The sequence below is a fragment of the Fundulus heteroclitus genome, chromosome 12, assembly GCF_011125445.2.
Source record: "Fundulus heteroclitus isolate FHET01 chromosome 12, MU-UCD_Fhet_4.1, whole genome shotgun sequence".
NCBI lineage: Eukaryota > Metazoa > Chordata > Actinopteri > Cyprinodontiformes > Fundulidae > Fundulus > Fundulus heteroclitus.
In genome coordinates, this window is record NC_046372.1 from 26,196,716 (window position 1) to 26,219,443 (window position 22,728).

At 41.7% G+C, this 22,728-nt stretch overlaps 2 protein-coding genes across 4 annotated transcripts in view; both read right to left on the bottom strand.

The window, feature by feature from the left end:
* Positions 1-1,091: 1,091 nt before the first annotated feature.
* ascc2 (activating signal cointegrator 1 complex subunit 2) lies at positions 1,092-14,797 on the bottom strand. Its single transcript, XM_012865319.3, has 19 exons — positions 14,656-14,797; positions 12,863-12,973; positions 12,613-12,771; positions 12,362-12,535; positions 12,147-12,276; positions 11,671-11,738; positions 11,470-11,583; positions 10,256-10,368; positions 10,092-10,166; positions 9,901-10,005; positions 9,748-9,816; positions 8,819-8,893; positions 8,397-8,646; positions 6,935-7,131; positions 5,262-5,381; positions 4,929-5,156; positions 4,027-4,117; positions 2,080-2,171; positions 1,092-1,969 (listed from the first exon to the last, which is right to left on the bottom strand). Exons 2-19 carry the CDS (start codon positions 12,944-12,946, stop codon positions 1,798-1,800), a joined length of 2,316 nt encoding a protein of 771 aa, XP_012720773.2. The 5' UTR covers positions 12,947-12,973; positions 14,656-14,797; the 3' UTR covers positions 1,092-1,797.
* Positions 14,798-17,737: 2,940 nt separating this feature from the next.
* slc39a14 (solute carrier family 39 member 14) overlaps positions 17,738-22,728 on the bottom strand; it is a 38,006-nt gene continuing 33,015 nt past the window's right edge. For all 3 annotated transcript variants that reach the window (XM_036144359.1, XM_036144361.1, XM_036144360.1), the window contains exons 8-10: positions 21,927-22,161; positions 21,636-21,820; positions 17,738-20,892 (exon numbers count right to left, since the gene is read on the bottom strand). In XM_036144359.1, coding sequence (XP_036000252.1) covers positions 20,740-20,892; positions 21,636-21,820; positions 21,927-22,161 — 573 coding nt within the window. In that variant the 3' untranslated portion in view covers positions 17,738-20,739. The remainder of the gene's footprint in view (positions 20,893-21,635; positions 21,821-21,926; positions 22,162-22,728) is intronic.

The following is a 22,728-nucleotide window of genomic DNA, read 5'->3' on the forward strand; positions in this document are numbered from 1 at the left end:
TGAACTCTAATTCACATATTTAAAAAAAAAAACAATGTTTAATCCTTCCACCCTGGAAAAGAAGGTCCAGAAAACGTCATTTAAAGCACAACCGATGACATTCATGCCATTGAGAGGTGCGTTAACTCTGGAGGAGGAGATTACGGAGAAGAAGAGGTAAAAACCAGAAACTAAAGGCAGGAAAAGGTTCTCCATCATCGTGTTAGAGACGCAGTTCTGCTGCCGTGTCTGATTGACTTTAGCAGCTTCTTCAGAAAACAGGAACAGTGCTGGGCAAAAGGTCTTCATCTCATTTTCAATATTACGCCATAAAACACCCAGAAAAGTTTATTCCACGTACTTTTGATTCAAGTTATTCTCTTAAGTCTTGGCTCTTGATCCACTTCAGTACTGGATCATTTAGAGGGATTTTAGCCTTTTAGCAGCAGTCTGGCCAAACAGTGTGATTAGGTTTATTTTCCTGTAGTTACATTTATGGAAGAATATTCAGAAATATGGAGGTTTAACCTCAACTAGGAGAAAGTTAGCAGAAAATCTGTGATGTGACTTTAGGAAGCAGGCGAACTATCAGAGGGTGAAGATGAAAGCCGTCTGTGTCCACCCAGAGTCAGATTTAATAAAACAGAGTGAGATTATGTTAGAGAAAAAATAACATTTACAAAAGTTCCACGATTAGTAAGAAAACTTGAACAAGAAACTTTCAACTGTAATGGATTAGAAAGCATTAAAAATGTTTCTCCTCAGGCTGAAGACTTTTGCACGGCACTGTTAAGCAGGTCAGAGTGTAAGGGTGACGCCCGCCCCCTGTTGGCCGCTTTTTAAAATGCAGCTGTTTGACTTCCTGTGACCAAATATCCACTTTATCTTCACTCCCTGAGCTTTGGACAGAGCAGATGTTCCTCCAGCTGTTCACCGCTTTCAGGCTCCCATAAAGCCGCTTTAGGACTCTAGCTTTACTCTCAGTGGCATTAATGTTTTTATTTATTTCCAGCAACAGTGTTTAAACCTTAAACTTAGCCGGGTTGGTCAGAATCCTGAAGCAGCTCCAGTCTCACTATGAAGGGATCACAGATTTATTATTGTTTTGTTTTCTTAACTATGCATTTTGTGATAGATGACTCAAACTGGAAGGATGTTAAAACATTGCATTATTTATTATCAGCTTTTTTTTTTGTTATGTCACCTTCCAAAATATTAATTATTTGCTTTGTTACAAAACTGCTGACATATAGACGGGCTCTCTGTGTAGAAAAGAGTTTTTCTGTGTGGCAACACGACGCAGGATCTCCCTCCTTTCCGCCGTGCTTCCAGAGACCGTCATGGAGTCGTGTTGTTGGTGAGCAGAACTGGACGTGAGGCCCTGACCGGGCTCAGGGTGCACTGGAGGAGCCGCTCCGCCGGCTGCTCGGGTCCACGCTCCATCCTTTGGTTGCGGTTCTTCCAGATGAAGAGGAAGCTGCCGCCTCTTCCAAACCCTTCGTCTTTTGTCTGTTTCCATCTTTGCACCGTGATGTCAAAATAAAATGGATTTGTTACTCGGCAATAATCAAAAATAAGACGAGTCTAATCTGTCGCCGTCTCGCACTCGGAGCACATTAACGCGCTAAGAAAGGAAATCTTATGGGTCGCCTCAAAATATTTCAACGCAAAGCCTAAAAACGTCAAAGATGAGTTTTGAAAACAAATTAAATCGTTAACCAACGACCAAAAAAACCCGCGGCTTCCTTCTGGGCGGCTCGCCACCAGCGTCTGAGCAGAATCGCACAGTCCGTCTCGTCTCCAGGACCGTCGTTGGGGTCAGGAGGGAATCATCCCTTTGTTCCTCTTGCGGTCCGCCATGGAGCGCCGGTTGTGGTTCCCCACGCGGTTCTTGTTGGCCTCCTTCTTGCGTCGGTCCAGGAACGTCTCCAGAGTTTGGCCTTGGCCTTTGGGTCGCCCCACAACGTTACCGGCGCGCTCAGGGCGAACGCTGGAAGACAAGGGATGGTGATTTATTGTTTTTAGGTCTGAAACAGAACACCGGGCCCAGAATATTTTTATTTTAAAGGCTCTTATTCTTAGAGGAGATGAAAGATTTACCCCTTCTTCTGCTGCATGGCGGCTCGTCTCGCTTCGGCCCTCTCTCTCAGCAGAGCCGGGTCCTGAACGAACTGGTCCCGGTTTACCTGGTTCTGACACACAAAGATTCACCTTTTAATGAGCCGCTGGTACCGACCCGTCACCACAGGGTGACGTCCTTCTGTTTACAGCCGTAAATCAACACGTTTCTCACCAATGTCTTTAAAAGTGTAGGAATTTTGGAGATAAATCCTAATAAAAGCCTAAATCTTGTATAGAAATTATTATTTCTTTAACTTTATATTACAACATATTTCCATTTGTTTGATTCTGGTTTCCTTTGAAGACAATTAACTCTTCTGGTTCTTGTTGGATCTCCGCTTCATATTCCTTACAAAAGATGATTAGGAGAACAAAGAATTACTTTAAAACTGTTAGTGGTGAACGTCTTCGCTTCATATCCGTAAAAATGAGATACAAAACAGCCGCGACTGCAAGACGGGGCAAAAATAACTACCTGTGGGGGGGGGGGGGGGGCAATTATGTCACTTATTGCTACCAGGGGGGGGAAAACTTTGATTAATTGTGTAAAATGTTTGCAAAACCCACCAAGAACTCCCGGAACGGTTGGGATTTTTACTTTTGTCGTTTAATTCTGTTTTAATATCGCCCGTTTCCATGAGAGCATTAATAAATATTAATTATCATTATTGATTGCATTTACTGCGTCCTCTTTAACGGGACTATTTAATTTAACTGGTTACCTGATCATACGTTTTATTTTTACATTATTTGTGGGGCTCTGGGTCTACGCAGAGTGAATGTTTAAGACCGGTACTTTGTATTGCTCCAACATTTTTTTTTTTTTACTGAAGCGTTATTTCAGGTTAAAAGGCAAATTTTGTTGCTTCCTTAATAAGGACAAAAGCAATAATTAGGGGACAATTCAGCCCTGGTTTAAAGAAATATGTAGTTTAAGCAGCGCTGGAACAATTTAAGCAAACGTGAACGGTTCCGTTTATTTTAATTTTAACTTGAATGAGTATCTTTGAATAATTCACTGGTTTAGAATCGATTATATTAAGGTATCAATTATTTTGACAACCCTAGCGCCAACCGTCCATCTTTTTCTGAACATCAGAGGCTAAATCACAAAGCTTCAGCAGGAACCTGCTGAACCGCTGCTATCAAGCAGTGATTGCTACATAACTTCCCTTACCTGACTCCGCCAGATAGATTTGCTCCGCATATCCATCTGGAAACCTTCCGTTGAAGTAATTTTGGGAAGGGGCGAAAATACTGGTCAGCTGATTGGCCTATGTTGGTGATAGACGGGCCAAATAAACCAATCAGATTCGTCGTCGCTCGTAACAGAGCGACGACGAAAACACAACCACAAGCCAAGCTACTCTTGCTGCTGCAAGTAAAGGCTCGTTAGCCCAGCAAAGAAATACTCTGTAATTCCGATAAAACTTGCTCGATAGCCACGCTAACGCTAGTTTCATCGGCTGAAGCCGCCATGTTCTTTAGACTGAACTGACGCGCTTCCGGTTGCGTCACACCGCAACCTGCCTCAAAGCCAACGCTGATTGGACGTTCGTTTGGTGAACGGCTCCAAATTTTCTTTAACGGAGAGTATCCAGACTGATCTGCGAGTGAAACCTTGAAACCTCGCGAGATCAGGATGGTCTCACGAGGCTATAACTTCCCCCCCCCAGCGGTTAAAATGTGTTTTTTTCATGGTTGTAGGATATTAAAATGAAGTTAAATGATTTGATCAGGTGGAACTTTCTGCAAGAATGATTCCACTAAACAAAGTCTACACAACTGACCATAAAACCTAAGGCAACTAAAAAAAAAAAACATTTAAAGGTGAATATTCTGGGTCATCGCATGCCTTTAAAGACGGATTAATAAAAAAAATAAAAATAAAAAGACGGATCAAAGCTGAATAATTCTCTTCAGTACCTGTGAAGCATCTTCGTCTTCATCTTCTTCCTGCTCCTCCTCTACCTCTGCTTTGGTTCCTTTTCTCAGTACCTGTGGGACGGTGAAAGGTCTGCAGGAAACAAAAGAAAGAAAGAAAGCAATCCATAAACATTTATTAATTTTTGCTACATAACTTAATGTTCCTGCCAGAAATCTCTCTAGACAGTAATATCCAGATAGATTTTTCTAGGACAATTATAAAACTCAGAACTGCAAAACTCCAAACTTTTCATCACGTGGGCCAAAGTCATCAAGGCAAAAGTACTCAAGGGCCAAAAAATAATGTTTGAAGCAGAAAAAAATTACCCAAAACTTGTACTGCAAGTTATTTTTTTATCTGCTCCACAAAATGAAATTAGTCACATTTCCTGTAGTTTAGTTCTGCAAAGTTTACTTTTTATCTAGTTTGCAAATTTTTTTGGACTCGATTGAAAAAAATGTAACAACATTGTTGGCTATTCTTAGCAATAAGAAGGTCAGTCTTTCTTTGAAAATGTTTGTTTTATTTTTACCCAGTTTTAAGAAATGATGTTAAAGCATGTTTTAGTTCACTAATATTTGCATTTGAGTAAAAGTTGTTGTATAAATGTGGTCCTAATGACTATGAAACCAAAGAGAATGTACAAATTGTTGTCATTAGAAGACAAATGCTTTGTGTTGGTCTGACATTTTTAAATGTAAGAAGATCTCAACTTGTCTTTAATCATTTTACCCTAATTAAAAATGAAGAGATCTGCACTAACCACCTGTACTGATGGTGAGCCAAATCATCCTGAAACCTGTCCAGGGGCCACACATGGCCCCCGTGTCGCCCTTTGGCCCCGCCTGGTTCAGACGGAGCCTAAAAGCAGCAGGAGGACGTAAACCTGAGAGCGACCCACCTCCTGCTCAGTAAGCTGTCTCCGTCCAGGTCGTTGGCGCCGACCTGGTTCATGTCGTAGGTGTCGTCGTACTCGTCGTCGTAGGCGTCCAGGTCGTAGGCGTCGCCGGCGGGCTCCCCAGCTTCAACCACGACTTCGTCCACCACCGTCTCATAGGTGCGATAACGAGCTCGCTGCTCCTCTATGTGCTGCTTGTCGTTCAGCAACTCTCTGGGGTCCTCGCCTTTCCTGCGGGACGAGCGAAGCGCAGAAAGACGGCAGCCAGTTTAAAAAAAAAGCCACAGATTAAACTGCATTGCTTAACACCAAAAAGCTTTTTTTTTTTCTCCGTACCTGCGGCCCTTCCAGATGCGGGACATGTCCACCTGATCCCTGCGGAAGACGTCAAACTCGTCGTCGTCGAAGACGTTGGACCGGCTGTTCAGAACAGCAGGAAGCTCCTCCTTCACTGGTCTGTGGATGCAGGGGAGCGTTAAACTCTGATCACATCAGAATGTAGGCTGCTTTGGTGCAAAAGTCTCCAATCATCACTTCAGACCACCCAGAACTTCTGCTGAGCCTTTAAAGAGACCCTGATGCAACAGTTTGCCGGACTTTTGCTGCTCTTCTAAATAATGCGTAAACATTAGGGTGGTTTAACACGTTTAAACCTCAGTGTTCCCCCTACCATTCTACAAGGGGGGGGGGGGGGTTCCCAAGAAGGTCACGGCATGTAGTGAATTATTATACATACTGAAGCGTGTTCAATTAATTTTGAAAAGATTAGCCTTTATAAATGGTGCCAGATCACATCCTGAGCCATTTCTGCCTCTAGGCTCCCACATAATTACATTTTTCAGTTCAATTAAATCTTATTTCTATAGCACCAATTCATGATACACATATCATCTCAAGGTTCTTTCCAAAGTCAGACTCCATCAGATCCTCCAGGTTGGTGAGAAAGTTTCCTCTCTAAGGAAACCCAGCAGGTTGCATCAAGTCTCTCCAAGCAGCATTCACTCCTCCTGAAAGAGCGTAGAGCCACAGTGGACAGTCGTCTGCTTTGTTGATGGCTTTGCAGCAATCCCTCATACTGAGCATGCATGAAGCGACAGTGGAGAGGAAAACTCCCCTTTAACAGGGAGGAGAACCTGCAGCAACATAACAACGTCGACAAGACTCCAGACAGGTACATGCAGAGCCCATCTTAACGAGCTAAATGACGTGACGGGATTTGGAGACGCCTGCTTTAAACTGTTCAGCAGGAAGAAGCTGCAGCAGCATCAGCTTTCTGCACCACAGACTGACAGATGTGTGTTGGGTGTCTGAGGCTTCGCAGCATCTGCTGCAGGTCCACCAGGTTCTGCAGCTTTTTCCCCGCTGTCATCAGACTGTTGAACCCTAAACTGGACTCTGCATCAAACATGCACAGAACTGAACTTTATGGCCATTTAAGGCCATTTCGCATCAATATTTTGCACTATACGAACGTTGCTGAACTTTTATAAGTCATTTAAATTTAAAAGTACACAACTGAACATTTACTGCATTTTTTTGCACCATTATGATTTTGCACTGCCAACATTTTTCAAATTAATGCTCTTCCTGCACCACTATCTTTGCACTACAAACATGGTTGAACATTCTTCTGAACACTTTTTTATAAACTGTCTCCTGCACTGCTACACTTTCTATTGTAATGTTATTTTATCTCGATTGCAATCTCATTACATTGTCGTAAGCTGTATGCAACGATACACTCTGTACCTAAAAACCAAGAATAAAGTTTGTCCAAGTCTAAGTAATGTAGGAATTTACCACAAGAAATAGAAAATAAGTGTTTGTTAGACTATGAAGCTCAGAGTCACCCAGGTTCACATGCAGCTAAACTCACAACCTTTCTGGAGGAAACACTGAACCCCAACAGGACCTTTGAAGTGACACCATGGATGAAACTGCCCCCCCCCTCCCCTCCTGGTGGATGTTGTTGTAGCCTCAGACAATGAGACGGTACCAAACGGTGCTACCTGGGCATGGTGCGGTCCAGCTTCTCCAGGTTGGGGGCCAGGCGGTCCTCCAGGATGTTGTTGATGACCAGCTCAGAGTTGTAGCCGTATTCCTGCAGACACGCCAACAGGAAGCCTTCCCCCAGGTCAGGAAGCAGATCCCTGATGCAGGACAGGAGCGACTCCAGCTCCGGGCCGCTCACAGGACACACCGCGCCCTGAAAACACCAATAAGTCCATATTTTACTATTTGTTACGGGAGAACAATATAAAAACATTAGAATTCACACATTTTAATTGAGTCTTGCTTTTGTTTTTGACACACTTTAATCTTTTACATCAGACAAAGTATACACACCAACCACAGCTTTAAAATAATTTGATTTTCTAAGAGAACCTTTTTACAACTCTGCGTGTGACGCAATTCCTCACAAACACAAAGTATTTGCTCCGTGTCTTTGCATCGTAACGTGGAAGATAAATGATTAATTGTTTTAAAGTGTTTTTACTAGGGCTCTAAGATTTTTTTATTTAAACAATAATTGAGATTTAATTTGGACTTTTCTTTACATAACAGGCAACAGAAATGGCCTCTAGATAAAGATGTTTGTAATCAAGGACTATTTAAAACTGTTTTCATTAATCAGAATATTATTCAGAAGAACAGCTTTTAGTTGAGTTGAACATCAATCCTTATTGAACATAAAGTGCAACCAACAAATAAGTCTATGTAATAAACAGTTTGACCGCTACTTAATGCTATGGTGAGATTCCTGAAAGTTTCTGGTAAAACAGTATGATTATATAAACTCTAAAACAATTAATAAAACTAGATTATCTCACTGCTGCAACTGTCTTCCCTTCCATGTGGAGAAAACCCACTTTAAACATTTTACTGACACCTAAACCTCTGATCTATTAATTGTTACAGAGCCAATAATTGCAGAACTCTGCGATTAGGAAATTGTGTTTTTTTTATTGCGAATATATTGCAAATGAGAATAATTGTTCAGCCTTAGTTTTTATTAACAAATCTGTGCATTTTTAATCCAGACCCGTTTTATCTGATTAAATAAAATCCAGTGAAGCCGGAGCTCTGCATGAACAAACCGTGAACACAGCGAGATCAGACGATAAAACAGAAGCGCCGTCTGGATCAAAGCATAATCATCTGCAAAAGTGGCCTAGTCAAAGTCCGACACTTGAAAGCTGCTGTTCCCAGAAAATTTATCAATTTTCCCAAAGACGGGAAAACCTCCGTCTCTAGACGTGCAGACGAGCTCAACATAAATGCACTCCGCACTTTTCAGATTTCTATTTACAGATACCGCCGTGAGAACCCGGCAACTTTTTCCTTCAGCTTTACATATTTGTAATACTTTAAGTGTCTCTTTCCCATAAAATCCAAACCCGGAGGTTTGTGGTTGTATTCTGAGGTTTGTGGTTGTATTCTGAGGTTATGTTCAGAAACCGAAGGACTCACGTTGTTCCCTCTCTGCGGGACGTTGATCATGGCCTCTGCCCCCCTCAGCTCTCCTGATTCTCCCCTCGACTCGTCGACCTGCTGAGGCCTGAAGCCGTCTGAGGAGGCAGCCGCGCCGCCTGCTGCTCCCTGATTGGCCGACAACGAGGAAGCTGCTGCGCTCTGAAGGTGGCCCTGCGGTCTCCGTCGCCCCGTGCTGTCCCAGGCGCTTTCAACCCCCTGGAGCAAATAAGACGTCCTCGTCTCATCGCTGAGGAGGAGCGGCCAGTTAAAGAAGACAAGAAACCGGCTTCTGGGGCAAAAAATGCAGGTTTAAAACGCCCTAAAGCTTTTACGCATATATATATTGAACTGAGCATAAAGTGTAGCTGCGGTTTGCAGCAGAGCTACTGGAGACGCTGCCTTCAGGCAAAAAGAGATACATGACAGGCAGAGCTTGTTGGAGGAGGCTGATGTCGTCTGCGAGGGGAAACTGCTCGTCGTAGTCGACCAAAAACCTGAAAAACACGATTAAAGTTAACGTGTAGCACATTTCAGCAGCGAGGCGGTTCAAAGGGCTTTACATCATTAAAACATAAGAAATAGTCACTGATTGTTAGATCAGTAACAGACATTAAATTAAATATCAGGTGAAAACATCAAATATGTTGGTCGGTGTTCCTGTTATTATGGCTGAAAGTAAATCTAAACAGGTTTTCAGTCTGATTTAAAGGAACTCTGAGTTTCTGCTGATTTACAGTTTTCTGGAAGTCTGTTCCAGATTTGTGGAGCACAGGAACTAAATGCTGCTTCTCCATGTCTGGTTCTGGTTCTGCAGAGTAGACCAGAACCAGAGGATCTGAGAGGTCTGCAGGGTCTTTAATGTATTTTGGTGCTAAGACATTCAGGAATTTATAAACTACTTCAGTTTTCTCTACTGAACCCCAATATGGGTTGTTTCATATAAAGTATTGCTGTTGCCCTTTAGGGTCTTATTTGGCTTGTAACTTGACTAAAATGTATTTATTTTAGGCACAAATCAGATTTTTTCTGCTATAGTAGTTACATTCAGCTGTGGCATCACATAAACAGGAGAATATTTTATGCTTATGCTGAATGTTAACCCAGAAGCTGATTTAACCAGAAAAACAAATTAAACATTAAATTATGTTTTACTTTAGCCTGCATAACACAGATGTGATGAAATCTGGAGGTTTGAACTATTAAAGACCCCAAGATGGCCTTACTTTAGTTCTTAAACGGACATTTTAAAGACATTATGAAAGTATCACAACTTAACATGTTAAGAACATGTTGCACTGACACCAGTTCTTACGCCATAAAAAGGTTGGATAATAAATATGGTTCTCACCTTTTCTCAGGTAAAAAAGATGTGAAATATTGCAGAAGTTCCTCTGCAAACGTGTGCATGTTTTCTTGGCTGCAAAGATGAGAGAACAGAGCGTGATCAAAGAGCGTGCTGATGCATTTGTGTGGGTTTAGCTGAGCTGCACGCTGGGCTCACCCCTCCAGGATGGGCTGCAGGCAGGTGTGGTGCAGCAACAGGTGAGTAGTCTCCACCACCTTCCGGCAGGAGTGGCTCAGCCTCGTCCACAAGTCTTCCTGCAGGCTGCAGACGAGTAAGAGCTGAACTCAGTACTGACCAGAACACATCCTGTTATTTTCCTACAATAAAACCCTGCGACGGCTGCTCGCCTTTTATCGTCAAAGTTCCTCCTCCTGATGGCTTTCTCAAAGTCCGGGACGACAGCCTCGTAGAACGACGGCAGTCTGGCAGCAGAAGAAAGAAAACACACGGTTCTTTTACGCCGCCGTGCCCCACCCTGATCTCCCAGCAGCCAAGCTGCAGGTGGGCTCACCTGCTGAGGAAACCGTGGGAGTGGAAGCTGGAGCAGGCGGCAGGGAAGGTGTCCAGGAAGGCATGGATGGTGGTGGTCGAGTCGCACAGGTACAAAATTATATCTGCAAGCTCCTGCAGGGGAAATAAAGGCAGAAATTAATCATCAACGCCGATTATAACGCCACATCTCGTCTACTGTGCAATCCTTCACAGTTAGTTTATAAAACAAAAACACGATGATTTTATATCCTTAAATTATACCAGAATAAATCAATCTAAAGATTTTATTGACTAGGATGATTTTTTTTTAATATGTGATGATTTCAGAACCATTTCTGAATTTATTTGTTGTTTTAAACAGATGCAACAAAACTACGCTCTGTTTATTAAAAACAAGCTTTAATTGAAATTACAGCATTTTAAAGACCAAACATTATATTATAGAGCCGGCAAACCTTAAACAGGAGCTATTCTACTGGCTCTGGTGATCACTTCCAGCTCCAGGTGACTTTTTACATTAAAAATAAGGTTTAGTTTGCAGGCTGGTCATTTGCTCCCCTCTAGTGGCCAGTTAGGAGTTAGGTTTCATTTCCTCTAAAGAAGTCCTCAATCATGGTTGTTCCACAGCTGGCACAGAGACTTTCAGAGGCGTTTTAGGCCTAAAGTAAGTTATGATGCAACGCTGTTTTGAAGGGAGATATCAGATCAGCTATGAATTAATGTTTTTATATTAGCAGCATCTGATGCTGATAACTGAACTGATAACAGCCTCGTTATCGTCTGTGTGAACAGAAATAAAAACTACTGCATGTTTGGCTGAAGTGACCTCAGGTTCATGCATTTTCCACTTACTTTGTTTATTTTAAATGACAACATGTAAGGTGTACAAAGGTTTACACACATATTCCCAGGTTTCTTTTTTTCAGTTTTAGATAAAAGACGACACCATTTTCAACGCTGTGTCTTTGTTTGAATAAATGATTTAATGCGGTGAGATAAAATTAAACCCTCCACACGCAAAATAAAAGTCATTATGTGTAGAAAAGTTAGACTTTTAACTGCTTCCAGTCACTTCCATTATGTTTTCATTCTAATAGTGAACCAACAAAACCTTTCAAATGCTAGGTTGAATAAAACTTTAAGTAATATTTTCTGACTGAGTGTTTTTATTGTGAAACTGTGTTGTGATCTCAGAGCACGGGGGTGGGGGGGGGTGTAAAAGCAGAGTCTGACCTCCAGGTTCATGCTCATGGCAGTGGGCTGCTTCTGTGCATTCAGCTTCATCGGCTCCATGGCCGCGGCTCCTTCACACCGCAGACCGCATTTGTTGAGGATCGTGTCAAACACCTGAGATTCATAACAAACAAAAAAAATGACTCACTTAAAATTAACTAATGCAGAAATCCATTTTTCAAAGCTGGTTGTACCTCTCACCTGTAATATTGTGGGGAGCGTCTCATCCAGGTCGTTGTAGTAGGCTGGCTGCTGAGTGAAAATGTTCTCTGGAAGGAGAAACAAGAGTGGAGGCAGATGAGCGTTCACACTGAGCCTGGTTCTGCTGGAGGTTCTCCTCCCTGTTAAAGGGGAGTTTTCCTCTCCACTGTCGCTTCATGCATGCTCAGTATGAGGGATTGCTGCAAAGCCATCAACAATGCAGACGACTGTCCACTGTGGCTCTACGCTCTTTCAGGAGGAGTGAATGCTGCTTGGAGAGACTTGATGCAACCTGCTGGGTTTCCTTAGAGAGGAAACTTTCTCACCAACCTGTATAATCTGATTGATTTTGATTTAGTAAAGAGCCTTGAGATGACGTGTTTCATGAATCAGGGCTATATAAATAAAACTGAATTGAATAACAATTGAATAACTGATACATTTAGTGGATTAGGAGACGTTCTCGATCGGCTCACCTATCATTTTATGCAGCAGCTGGCTGTTGCCCTTTCCAAAGAGGACACACAAATCCAGAATTTTGGGAATGTCAAACAGGAAGTTGTCGTAGATAATCTCCCCAAACACGGCCGGGGTGAAGAAGTGATCCTGTTTCGAGAAAACAAAAAGAAATGTAGGTTTTAGTAACAAATCAACACCTAAATGTAACGCTCAGACCTCCCTCTGCCCACACCTTGGATTCTTTATGCGTGGCCATCCGGAGGAAGGTGAGGAAAACCGCCCTGTGGACGGCACGCTGCACATCTGCCACGGCTGGCGACAGAGGCAGCGGGGCGAGGTCAAGGCCGCGGGGAGCCTGGTGCAGGTACGAGTCGAGACACCTCTGCAGGGACTCGTCAAACACCACCTGGTAGAAAACGCAGATCAGCCACTCTGGGTTCCTTCATCCCTGAGAACCTGCAGCAGCAGCTAGCCGCCCCGTACCTGACACCAGAACTTGTCGTGAGGCAGTGCCAGCAGCCACTCCAGATCCTCGGCTATAAATTTGGCACGCTCCAAAAACTCCTCCACCTCAGCAGGTGAGCCGTTCTCCGGCGGAGGTGTATAAGGCACGAAGCAGCGCTCCTCCTTTCTGTCGGGGTGCTGGTGGAAAACGTGAAAAACAAATATGAGACATAAAAAAAAGGCGTTTGGGTCAAATGTTGTCATGCAGAGATGTTGGGACTGAACGGACCAGCGCCGGCAGAGTGCGCTCCTTTCCTGACGGGCCGGGCTCGGTCACCTGTTGCTCGTCCAGCGGCACTCGAGCGCAGGCCATGGCTGCTCCTCAGACTTTTACTCTGAGCTGAGGAAACGAGGAAAAGACAAAACGCTGGTTTGTTTGTGTGGTTCAGATTCTTGGGGTCTGTTGGGAAGGCTTTATATAAATTAAAGTTTATACTGGACCTGACAGTGAATTACTATCTTTTGCAATAAATGAGACAAAATAAAAGATCAAAACAAAAATTCACCACCAGTACTGAGAAATTAGAGAAAATAGAGCAAGCAAACAAAATATTCTTAAACAAAATAAAATACTTTGACATTTTGAATGTTTTTTTTTTCTATTTAGGTTGCACAAATGTGCATCAGTTATACATTTCTTTAAGCTGAGTATGATATTATTAAATACTGCACAGTATTTCTTCTCAGGTTGTAAATCTGCCCTCATACTGTTCAGTCTATTTTTTTTAACTACATTTTAACACCGCATGCTCCTGTTTGTCTCTCACTTTGCTGCTAGGAACCCTAAATTTCCCCCATTGAGGGACAATAATGGAGTTTCTATCCTGTTCTATTTGTGTTTCGTTGTGAGAATTTGTCAAGACTCACAGATGTACGTCTTATATCTGACATCTTTCTATATCTGGCAGGGGGAAAAAAACATGCTGAATAAAAGCTTCCAATCCAGAGATTACAGTGACTGACAAAAGCCGCTCTGCAGGGCCGTCTTGAATTGTTTGGTCTTTTCCAAACATCCGCATGGCAGAAATGTCCCGTTGGTTACTTTTGAGTAGTATAACGGTGAGTTAAATGCATTTATTTACATGTAATTCCCTGACTGCAGTGGTGTCCACTTCCACAACAATTTGCTCAACAAACAGCTGGACCAGGAGTCTGCAACCTGTGGCCCTGGAGCTGGAGCAGCTCTTCCAATTAAAGGTTTTGAAATATTTGACAGTTCGTTTTCTGTTTGTTTTGTTTGCATGGAATAATTGCTTTGAATTTCCACAACAGAACGTCACTGAAAGTCGCAGCAACGCGTTTTAAAATCCTTTTTTTAATGTGAATAACTAGGTTGAAAACTATGTGCTTTTATTTCAAATCCTCTTTTTCCCCCCAAAGAGTTCCTTTCCATATTATAAAAAAATAAAAATAAAAAATACAAATAAAACGACAGTTCTTTTAAAATGACGACAATTTTCCTAAAAACATATTTTCATTAAATAAAATGTTATGTTATGTTATTATTTGCCCCTAAATGAGCTGGACTGAGGGGAAAGATGGAGGGAGAGAGAGAGAAATAACTTTTTATACCGTTGTTAAAATAATTGTCATGTAAACAAACGTGTGTAGAACCGTGAAACAAACCAACTATTCTACGTAATAATTAAAACTATATTTTGTTTTTGTTTTGTTTGGTTTTTTTTGGGGGGGGGGGGGGGGACAAGTTATGTTAGCTAATGGCTAATGGTAACCAAGCCTAAAGGTATGAAACCTGTAAAATCTGGAGTTAGACAGCTGACGGCCCCGCAGTGACTGAAACAGGGAGATATTAATGATTAACTTCCACAGTTAAAACATTTGGTGGCCTGAGTTGTTCTCCTAAAACCGGCCGCTGTTTAAAGCCACCGGGTAGCCGGTTTAATAGCGGCTGCTGATGAATGAAGGACCGTTTTAACCACCTGGTTGCCTAACCACCGTCCCCGGCCGTGACTCAGCGGAAAAACAAAGTGTCCCGAACCGGAGCTGGAGGAGCCCGCTTACCTCTGAACACGACGCCCTGCGGCTCCGTCAAGCCATCTCATCGCAGTCCGACTCGGTTTTCACCAGTTTCTCTTTCCAGACGTCTTGTGGACATCTGCGCTAACCAGGAACTGACGCCTGCCGTGTCTTCTTCGGCGTTAAGCACACAGCAGCTGCCGGAAGACGCCTCGACCGCCCCCTGGTGGCCGAGAATGGAAATATTGAATATCTACGTACAGTTTTAACGTACAGTCAAAATATGGTATGCTGCAAGGTTGCATGATCTACCGTCTCACTTCTCCAGTTTTTTTTCTTCCCCCTCAAACAAAACAACCAAGCAAAGACAAACGAAGAATAAAAAGTATAAAGTATAAAATAAATACGTCATTACTTAAAAAAAAGAATAAATAGTCCCACACATCATCAATCAGCAGTGATTCCACAGCACAATGTGTTTAAATGTCCATCCAGGAACTCACTGGACCAAGTTTCTAACAACGATAACGTTCTCCAGTTCTCATAAAAATGAATTACTGGATCTAAGGAACGGTTCTCGGATCCTTTCGGCTCTGTTGCATTTAGAAAAATCGGTGCCATTTATTTCTAAGATGTCAGATCAAATTTTGTTGATAAACATTGACAGAAAAAAGGGGTCAATAAAAAGTTCATTAGAAGTTCATTTTAGCCTATCATGTAGGTTAATATTATAGTCATTCACAGAGAGCATGCATTCTTTTTTCTTTTATAAAAACTTGCAGTTTTGGTAAAAAGTTGGTTAATAAAGAGTTGAGTTTGAATTCAGTGTTTGTGTGTTCTTTATCTAAAAATAGGTTGCTAAGCAACAGCATAAAAAGGCCAGGGCTGCACTCAAAATATATGTTTTGAATTTGTTGATAATTATTGACATCGATCAATATTATTTTTATTTTTATCGAATTATGCCTTTTTTCCATAGTTTCCATCCCTATTATAAATGCTTATTAGCTTAAAAATAAACCGTGTAAAATAACCCAAAATATAAAGCAACCCGACCTGTCCAGGGTGTACCCCGCCTCTCGCCCATTGAACGCTGGAGATAGGCACTAGCACCCCCCGCGACCCCATGAGGGATAAAGCGGTTTGGAAAATGGATGGATGGATGGATAAAGCAACCCAAAACCAAATTTTAGTAAAATTCAAGGTAATAAAGAATAAATAGCTCCAATAGTAGCATTATTTAAAAATATATATATTTCAGTAAAAAGCATGATGCAGTCAAACTACTCCTTAAAAACGTTTGCCAATGGTCAGAGGTGGGTAGTAACCCGATTAAATTACTTGAGAATGTGAAAAAAGATCGATCCATCCATTTGTGCATCATGCACATACCTAAGGGCAATTTAGAGACTAATCAACCCAACAGTCATGTTTTGGTGTGTGTGTGTGTGTGTGTGTGTGTGGTGGTGGGAGGGGGGGATCAGACACATCCAGAGAGAATCCACACATGTCCAGGAAAAACATGGAATCTCCCCAAAGAAAGACACCCAACAGGGGTTGAAACCCTTCCTGCTACAAGGCAGCAGAGCTACCAACTGCATCACTGTGCAGCCCACAAAAAAAAGATACAAAAGGGGAGGAAAAAAGGGATAATTCAGATAATAAAAATTATCACCAATATGTATTTTCATTCCAATACATTTCAGTAGACTTTTCTGGTTACTTGTGAAGAAACCAAAAATAAATAAATAAGTGGTGTCATATACCCCTGGAAAGCAAGAAAATTCACCTAAAGATTTTAGCCACTCATTTTTAACATTTTTGGTCAATAATGTCCACAAAAAGAAACTTGGGAAGTTGGAGGTAGAGTTCAAATTTATTTTGGCATAAAAAACTGCATTGATTATTTATTTGTTTTAATTATTCCTTAACCTTCATGGGCTTCTCACGTGCATCTGTGCAGAAAGTAATTCAAACTTGCCCTCCTAAAAACAGCTTTGACCGAAGGTGTATCGTCTGTGAAAGAGAAATTGATGGCATTGGTGTCTGTAATCCTATTTTCTACACATATTTTCCATCTTGGTGAGAGAGCGCTGATGTACTGCATCCTCTTGAGCTCCTGGGATCTGATGGCGCCCCGGAAGAACTCAACAGAGTTCACTGGAGTGTCGCAGTGACGGAGGACATCCTTACTGGAACTAGGCCTGAGGGTCTGATGTGACCAAGATAAACTCACCTGGTTCACAGGTGTCCAGTGTATGCGGCGGCAACCAGGTGAGGAGCACAAAGACACATCTAGGCTGCAGTCAAGCACGGTGGTGGGAGTGTCATGGTTAGGGCGCTGCCGGTTGTAGGAGGCAACAGTTTATTAAAAAACGACTGACTGAACCAGAGCCTGATCCCCTCTCTTTTATTTTCCTAAATTTTAATCATGTAAAGCACTTCACTGCAAAAACGGATCTAAAAATAAGTAAAATGTTCTTAAAATTAGAGTTTTTGTCCTAGATTTGAGTATGTAAATAAGATTAGCTGCCAATGGAATGAGTATTTTCACCCCTAAAATAAGATAATTAGATATACTGCACTTGAAATAAGATGATGGAGATGAGTTGTTCCTATTTTAAGTGCAAAAATCTTATTCTATTGGCAGATCATTTTATTTACCTGCTCAAATCAAGGAAAAATACACTAATTTTAAGAACATTTTACTTGTTTTTAGTTCAATTTTTTCAGTGTTTGCATTGTCTTTGTACTGAGATGTGCTTTACAAATAAATTTGCCTTGCCTTGCCTAAAGAGTTCCTCCTCGATTTCCTCGCACTGGGAGGATCTCTGCTCCCACTGTGGGCTTAAAGTAGCCGTGTAAAGATTTCTGTACCATCAGAGATCTCGTTAGATCTCGTTAGGGGAGAGATCTTAGATGTCTACCTGCAGCCTGCTGCTCAACAAGGACTCCTGAAGATTTCTTCCACATTTCTGTTTTTTACTAATCATTAAAACATTTTTTATTTGTTTCACTGTAGCTTTTTTTCCCCACCAATTTGCAAATAAAACCGTAATCTTTCCCTGAACTGAATGAAGAAATCATGAGATCTGAACCGGGACTCAATGAGGACACGGACACAAACGACTTTCATAGAAAACAATATTTATAAAAAGTCTGTCATGACAAAGAAGGCTAACAATAAACTACATTGCATACAATACTTTGAAAAATGATCCACATATATATGTCTTAGCGTGTTCTTATGCTCTGTTTTCAGTACAGTTTTAACGTACAGTCAAAATATGGTATGCTGCAAGTTTTCATGATCTACCGTATCACTTCTCCAGGTTTTTTTTTTTCTTCCCCCTCAAACAAAACAACAAAGCAAACGACAAACAAAACAAAAACAGAAAATATCACTGCTGCAATGGCTTGGAGTGTAAAGTACAAAATAAATACGTCATTACTTAAAAAAAAGGAATAAATAGTCCCACACATCATCAATCAGCAGTGATTCCACACCACAGTGTGTTTAAATGTCCATCCAGGAACTCACTGCACCAAGTTTCTAACAACGATAACGTTCTCCAGTTCTCATAAAATCTAATAACTGGATCTAAGGAACGGTTTGTAGGATCTGATCTGGGATCCTTTTGGCTTTGTTGTATTTAAAGAAAAAAAAGAAAAGAAAATCGGTGCCATTTATTTCTAAGATGTCAGAATGTTTAAAGGGACAGAGACGTGGCTCACTGCATCCACACACACAGACGGTGCAGACCGCGATTAAAAAAGTCATACAGGATATCACACTCTGCTCCCTAAACAGCCATAAACCTTTTCACCTGGCGTCTAAAGATTTCTCTTGACTAGGTCACAAAAAAAGAAAAACGTTAAAGGGTTACAGCACTCAACTTAATTGTTCTATATTTCAGGCTGAAGTAATCTTAAGTAGTCAATATAATAGTTTTTACTGCAGTTTCTGGGAACTGGAGAATTTAAGTCCTCAGAGACGAGTGCATTAAGATTTTAAAGAAATATTCAGTAAATTAGAATATGTATTTCTAAGAACCTTGTTTGTCAGATAAAAAGTACCTTTAAAAAAACAACGACGTTTAAGCTGGTATTAAACTTACTTTTCATTAAGCCCCAATTTCTGCATGAAAACTTTTGTTTTTTTTATTGATCTGATGTAATAACTTAATTTTTAAAGCTGTGTTTCTATTAGGTGGACGTGGTAAAAAAACAAACAAAAAAAAAACAGAAATAAAGGGTTCAAAACGGCATCCGTCTGTGTTCATCTATACAATATGTTTCTTTTAGTGAATTGAGTAACTGAAATAGATGAGCTTTTTAAATATTCTAATTTACTGAATGACTGTAAATGACCTCCTAAAGGTCAATTAAACCTTCTTCTTCTTGCCCAGGCATCAGCTAATCAAGAAAATAACCAACCGCCTGCCTGGGAGAACATTTTCATTACGTGGTTTTCAGGGGACTAAAAGTTGGAAATGAAACGATTTCATTGATTCCTTTTACATAAAAACAGATCATTTGTTGTGATGGAATGAGTTACCGGATCTCTGGGTGGGCGTTATACTGTAAAACGTCCCGTATCAATCTGAGCCCGGTTCGTACGGCAGTGCTTGTGCGCGGTGAAGTTCTGACGACAGCGGGCTTTCTTTACCGGAGCCGAACGCAACTCTGCAAATGTCTTCAGTGCCGTTTCTGTGAAACTCTCTCTAACGTTAAAGATCATTCGGTTTTTATTGCCTTGCCCCATATCGCCTCATTCAGGAGACGTAATACGAGTTTTTTCCAGCCCATTTTAACAGCTTACACTTTAAAGTAAACCTGCCAGGAGACGTCTGAAGAAAAGGAGTTTTGTTCAACCAAAGCAGAGATAATTTGGTGTTTTCCAGAAGAAAATGCATCAATTTAACAATCCATCAATTAGCAACTCTTTGCTGATTATTTGCAATTTAAACATTACCAACTACTTCATGAGTCTCAAGCAGACCAAACGTTCTAATTTTGAAGGAAAAAAACCCCAAATGGAAACTTTAGGAGAAAGTCTGGCAGCTCTTTGGTTGTTATGTGGAGACTTTTTAGATCCTCTGGTGACTAAATACCTGTTTGTAGATCAGTTAACTGTTTGATAACGAATAAATATCCATGAAAGGATCGCATTCATAAAACTTTTAGGCCTGAGGGGTAAATTGATGGAGGAACTTATTGACCACAAAGTTCTGCTCCAATACAGGATGGTAAATACAGATGTGGTCATGAGGCTGTTAAAAAACAACTGTAAAACAATAGAACATTTGAATATGCATAATAATAATAATAAAAACGTCTAAAAACTATTCTTAGCTATATAAATGAAGGGCACAGATGGTAAACTATAGAGAAATGCTGCATTTTATCTGAAAACCCAAAACCATTAAACATGATCATCAGCGACTCGCTGCATAAAGACGATGAACCAAAACAACGAGGCGTCAGAAATCCCTTCACAGAACGCATCACCGCCATGTTTGGTCTTTTAAAGTCAGCTTCACACGTCTAACATGTGCAATAAATCTTTAAATGATCACAGCCAAAACAAGTTCAAATGGAAGTCAGTTTGTGAGGAATGAAATCCAGATCTAGAGTCCTTCAAAAGTTGTGTTTTTTGGTTTAAAATGTGAAGGCATGAAACAAACGAATGGGTAAAAGGTCCACAGCAGCTTTCTGCTTCCACAAAGGATCACTGGAATAAATGACTCTGCATGAACTTTAGTGTAACATCCAAGCCGGCAACAATAAAAGGAGTAAAGATAAGAGGGGGACATAATCATTATTAAGAGGAATCAAAAGCCTATTTTTTTTTTTAAAAAGGAGAATGGCTTTGTCTTTGTCGACTGATCCAGTTGAAGTTTTAAACCGTTAAAAGGGAGGAACAGTTTGCAGGAAGAGGGCAGATGGGCCTGAACTGTCCTGCATGTCAGGGCATTTCGGACGGTGCGTTCCTGCCGCACATTCGAGTCCCAAAAACTCCCCCAAGATACAGCAAAACCACAAACTAAAAAAAAACTAACATCTTCTATCATCCTTCCTTCATTTGGGCCCAGATTCCATCAGTAAATCCCACTGAGACGGTCGGTGCTAGCCCAGCTGTATGTGTCCTGAATACGTGGTGAGGAGCAGCATGATGGCGAAGCCCGTCAGCAGCCCGGCGTTCTGGATGCCGAAGGTGATCAGGAACCTGGTGCCACCAGCATCCTCTTCCTCCCGACTCACTTCGTTCATCTCCGGAAACTGAGAGGAGAGAACGATTAGATTTACTGTAGCGAAGCCGTTCCGCCTGATTCATCCCATATCTGCTTATAAAATAAACGGTTCTTGCTTTTATTAGAAGATTTAGAAGGAAAACTAAATGCTACTGACCAAATTGTTTAACATGTAAACGTAAAAAATGTAAAAACGAGGTCCCAAGCTAACAACAAGCAGCTATAAATCTGTGATCAGAGAGAGAATAAACACCCCTGAAGTTCATTAAACACTAACTCTTCATGAAACGAGGGGTTTTGGCATTTTGCTGCTCCTCAACATGCAGAAGTGCGTTAACCCAACGGCCAGACGGAGAGACATCACTGATTACATTCTGCATGGTGTAAGAAGGATGTAACAAAATGATTTGAATCAGAAACATTTTTATTTGGTCATGATTTGGTGCACAATCTAGGCTAGAGTTGTTGCAGTGGTCTAGTCAAAGTCCGACTTTCAACCTGATGTGCGTTTACTTTAACTTGTCATAATTTAGGGTCATTTGGAGGTAATTAAGAAGGTGATGATCCATCTTTCTGGTACGATAAGAGATAGAAACCATCCCAGGAAAAATATAAATTAAAAAAATCTACTATAAGTGTAACAGAGCCACCAGAATCCCTCGTGATAGTTTGCAACGGTTCCATGTTTTGCTTTTGTCCTCTACCTTCTTAAAACTAGTTCTCCAAAAAGCCCCAACATGTTTATCCTCGTTAAATAAATAAATAGCTTACCATGTCTGCCAGGGCGATGTAGAGGAACATTCCTCCAGCCAGAGCAAAGATCCAGTTGGGGGAGAAGCTGTTGCCGGCCAGGATGCCAAAGCCCATGCCCAGGTAGCAGCAGCAGGCCGACAGGAAGTTGAAGAACAACGCCTGCTGGATGCTCATGCCGGCATTCAGGAGGATCACAAAGTCACCTGCAGAGGAAAAAAAGAAGGGACCGGCTAAACACCACTGACAAGTTATGCTTTAATAACACTTATATAGTCTATCTTCACCTCCCCTTGTGTTTCCCAGACTCACCGAGCTCATGAGGGAACTCCTCACAGAGGATGGCCACAGAGGTGCTGATGCCCTGGAAGACCGAGGCGGTGAAGGAGGCTCCGATGGCCAAGCCGTCGATGAAGTTGTGCAGACCGTCGCTCAGCGTGATCATCCAGGCCAGCGTGCCGATGTCAGAGTAGGTCGTTCCTTTCAGCCAATAGCAGCCGCCGCCTCGGCTGCCGGACCGCGCCCCTTTGTCTGGACTCGGAGACTCCTGAAGAGACGGGAGGAGATTTGGGTGACGACATTTAGAACAAAAAGCAGAATAAACCTGTTCTCTAAAGCAAAGGTTCCCAAACTTATCAGCCTGCGTCCCCCTAAATAACGCTGCTAGAAACTGGAGAGCACCTTTTAGCAGGTTGGGGGCATTTCAATTCAATTAAATTTTATTTATATAGGTTATAAAGGTTCTTTCCAAAGTCAGACTCCATCAGATCCTCCAGGTTGGTGAGAAAGTTTCCTCTCTAAGGAAACCCAGCAGGTTGCATCAAGTCTCTCCAAGCAGCATTCACTCCTCCTGAAAGAGCGTAGAGCCACAGTGGACAGTCGTCTGCATTGTTGATGGCTTTGCAGCAATCCCTCATACTGAGCATGCATGAAGCGACAGTGGAGAGGAAAACTCCCCTTTAACAGGGAGGAGAACCTCCAGCAGAACCAGAACCAGGCTCAGTGTGAACGCTCATCTGCCTCCACCCACTGGGGCTTAGAGAAGACAGAGCAGAGACACAGAAAGCACAGAAGCTCACATTGACCCAGGAGTACTTTCTATGTTAGAGAAGAC